This window comes from Equus caballus, chromosome 14, assembly GCF_041296265.1.
Source record: "Equus caballus isolate H_3958 breed thoroughbred chromosome 14, TB-T2T, whole genome shotgun sequence".
Taxonomy (NCBI): domain Eukaryota; kingdom Metazoa; phylum Chordata; class Mammalia; order Perissodactyla; family Equidae; genus Equus; species Equus caballus.
Window position 1 is genome coordinate 27,874,482 of NC_091697.1, and position 12,045 is coordinate 27,886,526.

At 47.6% G+C, this 12,045-nt stretch overlaps 1 protein-coding gene across 1 annotated transcript in view; it reads left to right on the plus strand.

Moving 5' to 3' along the window:
* SLIT3 (slit guidance ligand 3) overlaps positions 1-12,045 on the plus strand; it is a 587,661-nt gene that overhangs the window by 535,188 nt on the left and 40,428 nt on the right. The window contains exons 24-26 of the mRNA XM_023617271.2: positions 4,765-4,836; positions 6,558-6,721; positions 8,767-8,891. Coding sequence (XP_023473039.1) covers positions 4,765-4,836; positions 6,558-6,721; positions 8,767-8,891 — 361 coding nt within the window. The remainder of the gene's footprint in view (positions 1-4,764; positions 4,837-6,557; positions 6,722-8,766; positions 8,892-12,045) is intronic.

Consider the following 12,045-nt stretch of genomic DNA (forward strand, 5'->3'; position numbering starts at 1 on the left):
CCAGCCACCGGAGGGCCACCTGGAATCAGTTAGTGCTGGGAGGGCTATGTCAGCATGTGCTCAAAGGGAGCAAATGGGATTATCATTCATCATCCTTGGTATTTTTAGCTCCTAGTCCCTGCTGTAAGATTGTGCTATATGCACACGAGGCTGTTCATCACTGCTCTACCAATTGCACAGATCCTCCCTACAACCTCCCTGCGAAGGGCTGCATTTGCCCTTTGCTTGATTACCTTCAGAGACCGAGAACTCGCTCCCTTCACAGCCAACCACATTCCATTTTTGACCAGCTATTGAATATTAGACGATTTTGGTGAGCCCAAAGGTGACTCCTTGTGACCTCCAAAACCATGGTCCTGGTTTGGCCCTTTGGTGCCACCAAAATAAAAAAGTTTAAATTATGAATTTTAGAAATAGAAAGTGAGTCTCAGAAATTAATCTGTCCAGACTACTCACTTATAAGGAGACAGATTCAGAAAGATGTAGCGGCCTGCTCTAGATCATTCACTTATTCATCCTTTCCTGATTGCCTGCTATGAGTTAAATGCTGTGCTAAACACTGGGGTGGGGGTGGAGGGTAGTGGGTGAAACACAGTTCCTGCCCTCAGAGAACTCGTGGTCTAGAGATAGACAAGGAAATAAGCAACTGCAGTACAGGTGATTTCTGTGAGAGCCACAGGAACACAAGTGAGAGGCGTATGACCCAATTTTGGCCATGGAAAAGGCTTTCTGAAAAGAAAGAGAGTCATCACCACTGACATTTATTAAGCCTTGACTTTGCACTGCACACTGGGCTCAATTCTTTAGTTCCATTACCATGGTCACTCTTCACATCAGTCCTATGAAGGATATACCGCTATTGTTATCCACACTTCCCAGATGAGCAACAGAGGCTCAGCAGGACTGAGTAGCTTTCCCAAAGTGACACAACCAGTAGAGAGACAAGTTGGATTTGAACCCAATCACATTCTGTGCTCTCGGAATCACTGCTCTTAACCTCTGCTCCCAAGGCTGAGTCTGAGAAGCCAGTGGGAGGTACCTAAGTAGGGATGGCAGTGAAGAACATTCTTGGCAGGGGGAATATAAATTCCCTGGACAGGGCCCTGAAGTCAGGAAGGGCATGTGCATTGAGGGACTCACAAGAAGCTTGCAGATGTGACTGGAATGTGGCTTCTCAAGATGGGAGCAGAAAGAGAGGCTGCAGACCAGCCCTAGGTGGGAACAGAACCAAAACTGGAACGCAGCTCCAAGCCCAGTGTTCTTTCGACCACATTCTAGCCTTCTCCTTCGTAGGTTATCATCTATTTTTATTGCCACCCATTTCAGACTTTTCTTGAAGATTGGAGGAACATGGCCTCTTTGAAGAATAAAATGTTTTTGTCTTTGCCCAGGCAGGCTTCTCATAAGAATTAAAGAGTGGAGTGGAATAAAGGTGATGGGCCCATGGTCACTCTGCCAAACCTCAGTGCATGTCCCCTGCCATCGTGGAATCCTATCATCGGACTCAGTAGTGCCTTTGAGACGCACAGGCTGCATACCTTCAGGCTTCCACTTGTTGTAGGTGACACTTTGAGAGGATTGGCCCCAAAACATGTCCAAGAACATGGAGGGGAAGGAGTCTTGACAATGCTGGCAATAATCATAGCTCCCATGAGTGGGTAGTTATCATGTGCGGGCCCTGCATTGAGTCCTGCACCATCTGATCCACTTGCATTCTATCTTTTACTCCTCACAACTAGCTTATAAAGCAGGATATTAGATCCTTTCCTGACTAAAGGAAAGAAAATCAGTTCAAACCACCTTAGGCATAAATAGGAATTTATCGATGCAGGTAACTGAAAAATTCAGTAGATAATAGCTCGTAGGGCTGGATATAGGTACTCCAATGGTACTGTCAGAAATGTGTCTCTTTCTGCCTCTTAAAATGAAACTGCTCTGTCCTTGTAGCTCCAGAGAACCCCAGAGATGTCTCTCATTGGCTCACTTAGGTCACATACTCAACCTCAAACCAATCACTGTGACTCCGATGGGCAGACCTGGGCCATAGCTCTGCCCGCAAGGCCACACCCCTCACACTGAGAACTGGGCGGGATGATTCCCCAATGGAGATGGGAGGAACTATTACAGAAAAGAGGAGATTGATGCCAGCCAACCCACACCCCCAAAAGATACCTACTACAAGTAGATACTCAGAACTCCTCCATTTTAGAGATGAGGCAAGTGAGGCACAGAAAGATTGGGTCAGTTGTCTTAGCTCACACAGCCAGTGATTATCAGAATAGGGATTGGAACCCAGGCAATCTGACTCCAGACCCTAACCCCCCAGGTCACCTGAGAGGGGCTTAGCTTGTTCAGAAGAGAATTTGCCCACCCCAGCCCACATTTAGGACAAGGACAGTTCCTGCCATCTGTCAGACAAATTGTGAGTGCCTGGGGATTCGGCAACCAAGGTTCAGGCAACCCAGACTGTCACGGATGGTTATGCCCTCATGTCGCTCTGATGACGCCCTCATCTGCATCCGGAAATTCCCAAGTTTGCTTTGACACCTCCTGAAAATCGGGAGGGAAGAGGAGTCCCAGGAGTTCGGAGATTTGAAGATGAGTCATTCTGAGTTCAGAGTTGTTTGCCAGCACCAGCCCTGCGAGGTGTAAAGGAGAAGGAGAGGAAGAGAGGAGGGGTGCTCATCTTTCCTGGGAGGGCGCATTTGTCCCCCTTTCCCAGCAAACTTTAGGATTGTGGTTGGACATGCAAGAGGCCTTCTTTGGGGGCCAAACCAGGAGCAAGAACCTGCAGTGTAGGCAGATTTCTTGAGCGTTGTCCCAGTAAATTACAGCCCCGTTACTCTGCAGTTTATAGAGATCTCAGCGGCTCAGCTCATAATAAATGGGAGCGTGACTCGCAGGAGCCACAGCGCCAAAGCTGCCTTTGGGTCATTTGGTGTTTTTAAATTAGGGCTTCGTGCCTCTCCAGGGGCCCAGGCCTCATTCGGAAATGATTAACAACAGGGCTGGGTGTGTTTGCCAAACAGCAAGCAGCCATGAAGTCATCCAAGTAATAGCCGGCAGGAGCCGGTGTGATTCATAAATAACCACATGAATTAGAGGCGAAGTGATACTGATAAAAGCGTACGGAAGTGCTTCTAGCCGCTTCTTACCCAGGGAGGTGAGAAGATCCCTCTTCCTGCGGTCCTGGGGAGGGGGAAGGAGGAGGAGCTCATGGTGATGAGGATGACAACCTAGAGCGACCAACTGTGGTTGTCCCTGGACCAGGAGCATCACCACCACCTGGGAGCTGGTTAGAAACGCAGCCTCTCAGACCCACTGAATCAGAATCTGTGGGGCTGGGGCTCAGAAATCTGCATGAGCATCAGCTCGCTCTGAGGCTCAGTCAGTTTGGGAGCCATTGTTCTATATTAAGCGTAATTAAGCTCATGTCTGTATTTCAGCTGAAAGCCCAGGGCAGGCCAGCATCGGCTAAAAGGAAAACAAAGGAGCAGACTCATTAGTTATTCTTCTTACACCTCCACAGTCACTCGCCCTTTGTTTTACTAGGGCTCCCTCCACAGCACAGGGGACAGTGTCCAACAGTCACTAAAGAAGTCCTTGAGTATCTTTGAATTTCACCCACCTTGCCTTTCACAGGCCAGACCCAAAGTGAGTCATCCATTTGGGGATTTTTCTGTATGCAGTTGGTGATTAATCCTTCAATGGAAGATATAATCCATGAATTGTGGATTTGCTCCTCTTGTTCCTTGAGCAGCAGAACAATGCTCATTCAGTTTTTTTCACGCTCCTATTCTCCAGGCATTTATTGAAAGCTCAGTATATGCCACCACTCTGCAAGCGAGAATAGCTCCCAACTACCGCGCCACAGGGTGGAGAGAGGTATGATTAATACCAAGCCAGTCGCCTGGCCCCATGAACAGACTGATGCACACAACTGCCAGACCTGTACTCATGGCTGACACCCAACCCTTTCCTATAAAGATGAGCGTCCGGCTCCAGGGAACCTCCCCAGGAGCTGAGTGCACTCCCACCCTCCATCACTGAGCTGGGAGTCATAGCATTTCTTAATCCCCCTAAAGTCTCTCTACATGAAGATGAAGGGAGCAAATTTGTTTATCGATACCAGACCCTTCCACAGATATTAATAACGGTTAATCATTTAGTACTTAGAAAATGCTAGATTCTACGTGGATTAATGCACCCACAATCACCTTCTGTGGCAAATCTATTACTTTCCTTCCCATTTTCCCGTAGGAGACCGAGACACAGAGAGTGTAAGTAACTTTGCTCACAGTCACACAGCTGGTAAGTGGCAGAGTCAGGGTTTGAATGGAAGCAGCCTGGTTCCAGGACTTACAATCTCCACCACAGTTCTTCACATTCTCTCTCTAAGGCCTCCATTAGGTAGACAGATCTCTCCATGGTTCAGGTACAAGAATGGAGGCCCAGACAAGAAAAGTAACTTACCCACTGTTCCACAGCTAAAAGAGACTGCTTTCTGATTCCATCCCACGCTTGTCCGATTCAAAAGTCCTTTCTCTTCTTTCCGAAACCCTCTCCCCCCCGACATCCCTGTTGCTGAGCTGGGTGTGGAAACTTCTACGCACCTGCCTGGAAGGAGATGGTGCCTGCTGCTGCTAGCAGTGGGGCTCCGAGCGAAACTGAAGGGGGACTGGGCCAGCCTGGGACACCAAGAGAGTTTTCTAAGTTCAGAGCTGTCACTGGGTGTTAACCTTCTGACCTGTGCTTCTACTTCAGCACCCTCCATGGCAACGACATTTCCAGCGTTCCCGAAGGCTCCTTCAATGACCTGACCTCTCTGTCCCATCTGTAAGTAGCGTCTCCCCAGTGTGCACCCACTCAAAGCGGAAAACTGTTATAGTGCAGCGATAATGTTGTCACTGCTCACATTTCAGTGTATGTTCTTTCCCCATGCCTAGACTATGTTTTACCAAAATGTACCCACATTGTGTTCTCCGCTTCCAACACCCTCAAAGGCATCGTGAATTATGTAAACAATGTAAATATTTAATAAGAGGAACTAACATAAAACTCTTACTATGTGCTAAACGCTTTAGGTGAATTACCCCAGTTATTTCTTATAGCAAGAAGGCATTTTTATCCCCTTATTACACATGATGAAACAAAGTGAGATAGGCTAAAGAATCTGTCCAAGGGTCACACAGCGAGTAGGTGGCAGAGCTCTGGTTCAAATCCAGGGCTGCCTGACTCCAACACACATATTCTTTACCACTCTGCTCTCTGCATCAGCCATTGCCCCCCACCATGTACACAGGGGAAACTGAGGCCCACAGAGACTAGGCATTACATACCTCATACCTCTGCCAATGAAAATTTTTGAGGTTGTGTACCTACTTTCTGTATTCTTAATTATTTTCACACTGTACCTATAGTTCAATACTGATATATTATGTATGCATATTATAAAACATTCACAAAATAGAAGTGTTAAAGGATATGATAAAAATAAACAGAAGTTCTAGGGTTTCTTCCTGGACACCACTTTGCGGATGTCTGTGCCGGACCGTGCCATCCCCTCCCCTCATTTTCAAGCTGAGTGGTGCAGGGGAGAAAAAACTTCCTTCTCCCCTCCTAGGTTCTGTGGCCAGCCTAAGAATTAGACACACAGAAGACAGATTAACAGCGGGAGAGCATACAAATTTACTTAGTATTTTTATGTGTGCATGGGAGTCTTCAAAAGGAAAACAAAGACTCAAAGAAGCCATTGGGCCCCAAGGCTTTTATACCTTTTTACACAAAGAATGATAAATTGTGGGGATATGACATGACTAAGGGGCTTGCGCCAAGGGCAGTAAATTGTGGGACAGTGACTAGGAAATAAATGGGGGAAACTGATGGAAGATCAGGGTTACTTTAGTAGGTTTGCTTGTACAAGTCCACTTCGACATCAACTCCCCATCGCTGGTGATAAGAATGTTCTTTTCCTGGTGCAGAGAGAGCATCTTTCTCACAGGAAATACGATCTGCTTTTAGGTAGCAAGGGAGAAGTCAGAGAGCCCTTCCTGCACCTGCCGTTTCTCAAGTGCCTTCAGCACAAAATAGCCAGTATTCCAAAGTGGCATATTTGGGGTGGCGTGTTCTGAACCCCTTGAGGGGCCTGAAGCTGTTTCTCAGGTAGCTAGGTATCAAAACCTTCTCTGCAGAGTATGTCCTCCAATAGACCCTTCATTAGGGCAAGAAGCCAGATGATCAGAAGGCCAGATGCCCTGAAAGCTTCCTAGAGGGACTGGGATTAGAGTTGAGTTGAGGATTGAATCTTAGCAGAGTAAGTGAGAGCAAAGCCTCAGAGGTGGGAGGGGCTTGAGTGGGGTTGAAACATCTGCAGGCATTGGAGATCCAGTCTGGAGTCATTGAATTTGCCCCAGTGGAAACTGCTTCTCCACTAGTCCTCATGTCAGACACCCCCAGTCTAGCCAAAGTCTGAAAATTCTGCTTTTCCAGAGGGCCAAAGGTATGGAGCCTGTGGGCCAAGCTGGGCGGGGGACCCTGACTCCTGCTCTGCCTTCTAGGGCTCTGGGAACCAACCCACTCCACTGTGACTGCAGTCTGCGTTGGCTGTCAGAGTGGGTAAAGGCGGGCTACAAGGAGCCTGGCATCGCCCGCTGCAGTAGCCCCGAGCCCATGGCCGACAGACTTCTGCTCACCACCCCTACCCACCGATTCCAGTGCAAAGGTAAGTGCTGACCCACCCCTCCACCCTTCCCTGCCCCTGGCGGGGCCTGCTCTGTCTCCAACAGCCTGTCAGAGCTGGGTATCGCAACAGATGTGACTTCCGAAACCAATGCCCTGTCTCTTCCACCAGTCACACAGAGAGACTCAGATGCTGAAATTGATGTGGAGCTGCATCCAAGGGTCCATTTGTCCTTCTCTCCTCTAAGTCTCTCTGCTGGCATTTCTACATATTCCCCTCTGACTTCTTTCTCTATGTATTTTTGCATAGTTGGAAAAATCTTTAACCTGCTTTTTTTACCCAACATTCTCAGAGCATAAGCATTTTCCCATTTTGCTACAGCCATCTTTTGGCACATGAGATTTTGATTGACTGCATGATTACAATGATAACAACAAACTACTACTGAGTTCTTATTATACGGAAGGCATTATGTTAAGCACTTTTTCATATATTATTTCATTTAATTCTCACTTTCCATGTATTAATGTGTTTAATTCCCCAACATCTCTATAGGGTGGACTTTAATATTACCCTTATTTTAAAAACTGAGAAAACTGAGGCTTACCGAGGTTAAATGACTTCTCAAGATCACAGTTAGGAGGATTCCCGGTCTTTCTGATTCCAGAGCGCATGGTCTTGACCACCCTGCTGTAATATTCCACCATAACTTTTTTAACTGGTTCCTGGTTTTGAACTTTTAGAGTATTTCCATTTTTTTTCTTACCACTGACGCGTAAAGGTCTTTCTCTATTTAAAATTATGTCCTTAGATAAGAGGCAGAGAACAGAAATCACTGAGCCAAAGTATATCATCATTATTAAGGTCTTCACACGCTTTGCCAAGTTGATTTCCAAAATGGGTTATGAGCAGTTTACGTTCCCAAGAGCAGCATTTGAGTGCATTTTTCACCAGACTCTTGCATTATTTTATAATCATTGCTAATTCAATAGGTAAAAAATTGTATCTCCTTATATCTTGTCTGTCTTTGGTTACTGGGGAAACTGAATTTTTTTCCAAAACCGTATTACACATTTGTCTGTTAACGTCCTTTGCTCATCTCTTAGTTCCTCAATGTTTATTTTGATTTACAGATATTCGTTACTCTCTAAAACGTCGTTGTGTTCCTGGGACGCATAGCCTCCCTGGGACAGATAGTGTCCCTGTTCCTATGTGAAGCCAGGGTTGAGCCAGCTGGTACAGACTCTTAGTCAGGCCATTCTAGTCACCCCACCCACAAATGGTCAGACTCACCCTGGGGTCAGTCTCAACCCAATCTCCAAATTGATGACCGTTATCTCAGGATCATTTAAAGTCCTGACGTTAAGGAGGGCCTGTTGATCCAGACTTTGTCAAAGCTGGCCGCAGCAGCAGCTCACAGCCCCCTTTGTAAAGCTCTGTGCAGGGACCATCACCTCACTTCCTCCAGCCGTTACAAGCTGAAGAGAGCAGGACACAGTCGAAACTGTCATGGATGCGAAGTGTACCTGATAGAGTTTGCCATCCATCGTCAGCATCATTGCTGTGTCTTCTGCAGCTGTTTCTTACTTCCTCGTGCCAATTCAAGAGTTCTGCAAGGAGGACTTCCTGTGTATCCCTTTGGCTCAGGCACTGTGCCCTCCCTAGCCTGGCATAGACTATTCCATGGGGAGGGGTGTTTGGGGGCGGAGGAATGGGATGTCCAAATGGAACTTGGGCCCAGAGCTTCCGGAACATAAAAAGATACACAAGAGGTTTCTGATTACGATGCATTGTTTGCAGATTAGCACCAAAATCGGATCAGACTAATTACAGTAATTGATTTGACTGCAGAAGTGCTTCTGAATGATGTCCCACTGTGATTTTTTCCTCACCGGACAATGGCTGAATTAATGGGACTCTAGCTGGACTGGATGTGTTGGCTGGGGAGCACCAGCTGCCCTCTGTGCAGGGAGATGGGGAGAGGCTGGCAGCTGGCTGAGGAAGGGGCCAGAGCAGAGGGGAAGGGAGGTGTGACAGTGAGCGCACTTGGGGACTTGCCATAAACATTCTGTGGTTTTGCTGTCCAGGGCCAGTGGACATCAACATTGTGGCCAAGTGCAATGCCTGCCTCTCCAGCCCATGCAAGAACAATGGGACGTGCAGCCAGGATCCCGTGGAGCTGTACCACTGCGCCTGCCCCTATGGCTACAAGGTATGGCAGGAGGCCCCACCCCCCACCGTTCATGGCCCAGTGGCGGCACTGTGCCCTGCTGACCCTCCCTTCTCCAAGGACAGTGGTTAACTCCACAGGTCACCCCAAAAGGGCATTTGCCAGCACTACTCCTGTTCTCCCCAGAGCTGGTGGGGGCTGCCCAGTTGCATCATGCTCATGCCAATCACAGAGGACCCCATACAGTCTTGACAATGACATTCTGAGATAAGGAGGAAATGTAATATTTGTATTTTCTTTGTTAAACATGGGGAAATTTAGTCTCAGAGACTTACAGTGCTTCCAAGAAGAGGCGTCCTTTGAACCTGCCATCTTGCCTGCCCTTTCGAGGGGATTTCCAGATCCTCCTCTAACTCCCCAACCCTGTGCTCAGGACGGCCAGCCCTGAAAGTGCTGGTTCCAGCTTGAGGAGGATACAGGGATGGGGGATTCAAAGGCCTAGGGGCTGCCAAACCAACCCACACTGTTGACAGGCTCAGGGCAGCCAGCAAGGGGATGGAGATCCTGGTTCTCCATCTGTCCTCCCCAGAAGCCTAGGCTAATTCCAGAACAATCCTTCCCTCCTTTCTTCTCACCCAGCATCATCCAGAACACATTATCTTGCCTCCCTACTAACATCTATAGAGTATGAACTAAGTGCCAGGCACTCCGCTTGGCATTTTATCCACCTTTTCTTTTCAAACACACTCTTTGAGGAAGGACTCGTTAATTCCCATTTTATAGAGGTGGAAACTGAGCCTCAGACTGTTGAAAGGACTTGACTCAATGTCCCAAAGCTTGTAAGCAGTAGGGTTGGGGTAGGACCCTGCCTTTTCCCCTGGAGGGTTTCCTAGATAGCTGAGCCCGTCGCTGTGCCTCACTGGGGTCAGCAAAGCGGTGACTGGGTCCTCTTCCTCAGGACCCTCACGGCTTCCCAGATTTCAGCCTCCCCAGGGCACCCATCTGAAAGCGCTGAGCAAGCTGAGACAGCCTCACAGCCCATCGAATGCACACACCTGGTACAGGCTGAGTGGGAGAGAGCTGGCATCCCCAGGTCTCTGGTCCCCATGGAGATTTGTGTGTGTAGTGATGAGCTTGAAGGGCAGGCTCACTCTGGGAGACAGGCCTCCCTGGTGGCTTTCTCAGCTACAGACAGTGTCAGAGTGCCATCTATGGGCCTGAGACATGAGAACCAAACGATTCCCTTTGAAGACAGCCTTGCCCCAGGCAGCCACCCCCAGGGCCTCAAACTCCCTGGAGTCCTACACCCATGCACCCTGAACACTCACACATGCATGCACGCATGCGCACACACACAACTATTGTAGGGGAAGAATAGAAATTTAGCAGACACCCTCAAGAGGCCTGGATCCTCAAACTCCCTTGTATTAATTCAGTGGAGAAAACTCAGGCTATGGAATTACAGAGAGGCAGGTGTGGATGCAAGCTTTGTCATTTACTAGCTTGGTGGCAATGGCCAGTGTCTCCACCTCTGGCTTCCCATCTGTAAACTAGCACCTGTCTCACAGGTTTGCTGTGAGAATCAAATGTACAATAATACATGCAATGCACCTAGGACAGTACCCCACATTCAGTAAGCACTCAATACGCTGCCTTTTACCTTCACCCTTGCATGCTGGCCCTCAATAGTGGGATGTAGAATGGACCATTGGTAGCAGGTGGTATGTGGCTGTTTCACCAGGGATTGTCAGTCTCTTGACACTGTGAACTGCCAAGGACTGTCATTTGCTCTCCTAGAATGTGAGGTGTGTGTATAACATCCCCAATTTCATACATATATAGTTATCTTTTTAAGCATCAACTATCAGCCGGACAACTGGACCTCACGCGTTTATTCCCTCCTCTGATTTTTATAATCACCTTATGAGGTGGATAGCACCATCACTATTTTAAAGATAACCACTTTACGTTCTGAGTCGCACCTCTCTCTCTTTAAAATTGACCTGAGTCTGAAAGTCATGGAGGTGAGTTTGAAGCCCCAGGCTTCTTCCAACTACACTTGATGACACTATGACACTGGCCTGGCCATGAGTGTCAGAGCAAAGAGTGCATCCTCAGGGCTCCTGCAGGATAACACCACTTGTTTGGACTTTGCTCACAAGATTCTGAGCATCTTCTGGATTTCAGAAGAATTAGAACAGAGATTTTGACCTTGAGGAAGCTGTAGGGCCCAGACAGGTCTAGGGTACATTGATGATGATGATGATGCTTGTGGTGGTGATGATGATGGTGATGATGGTGATGGTGATAATGGTGATGATGATGCCTATGACAACAACAGTAATATTATCAGCTAGCATTTGTTGAGTGCCTACTATGTACTGAGAGTGAACTAAACAAGATAGATGCATTATCTTGCATACTCCTCATCAAGGCCCTAGGAGGCAAGTCTTAAAATGACCCTCATTTTACAGTTGAGGAAACTGGGGATAGTAGGTGAGAGAGTTGGGATTCAAAGCTCAAAACTAACTGATTCCAGAACGCATGATCTTGGCCACTGCATTCACTGCCCATTGGCAAGCACCATGATTGCAGGGGCTGTGGGTGAGGGTCCCTGGCCATTTAGGACCTATTTGAATCTCCAGGACAGGGAAAAGTGGGGCGGGGGGGGGGTGGAAAGAACACCAAGCAGGACCCTCTGGAGCCTGTTCCTACCTGACTGCATGACCTTGGACAGCTCCTGCTCTCCTCCCACCTCAGGTTGCTCAGCTGTCAAATGCAGCAGGTTGAACTGGAGGGTCCTTTGATTGTGGTTGTATCACACCTTCTGTCTTGCATTTCTTCATGCTGCTTTCCTTTATTTCTGGGTGAAGCCCACCCAAGCAGAACTACTAAGGTTGTACTTCTATGTGAGTTGCTAAGTCAACAGCAACCTCCAGATGCCCACAAAACCAAGCTCAAAGTCCAGGCATTTACCTAGCTATTTCCAGATACCTCAATTCTTCCATTGACTAATCGAGTGACCTTGGGAAGCCACAATATTCCAAAAAAAGCATAGCAGCCATTATTTTAAGGTTTAGTAGCAGCTACTGTTAACCTACTATAATGCCAGGCCTTTGTGAAGCAGTTTAAGTATATTATCTCATTTAACACTCTTAATCATCCTCTGAAATAAGTTGTATTATCCTCTTTTGGT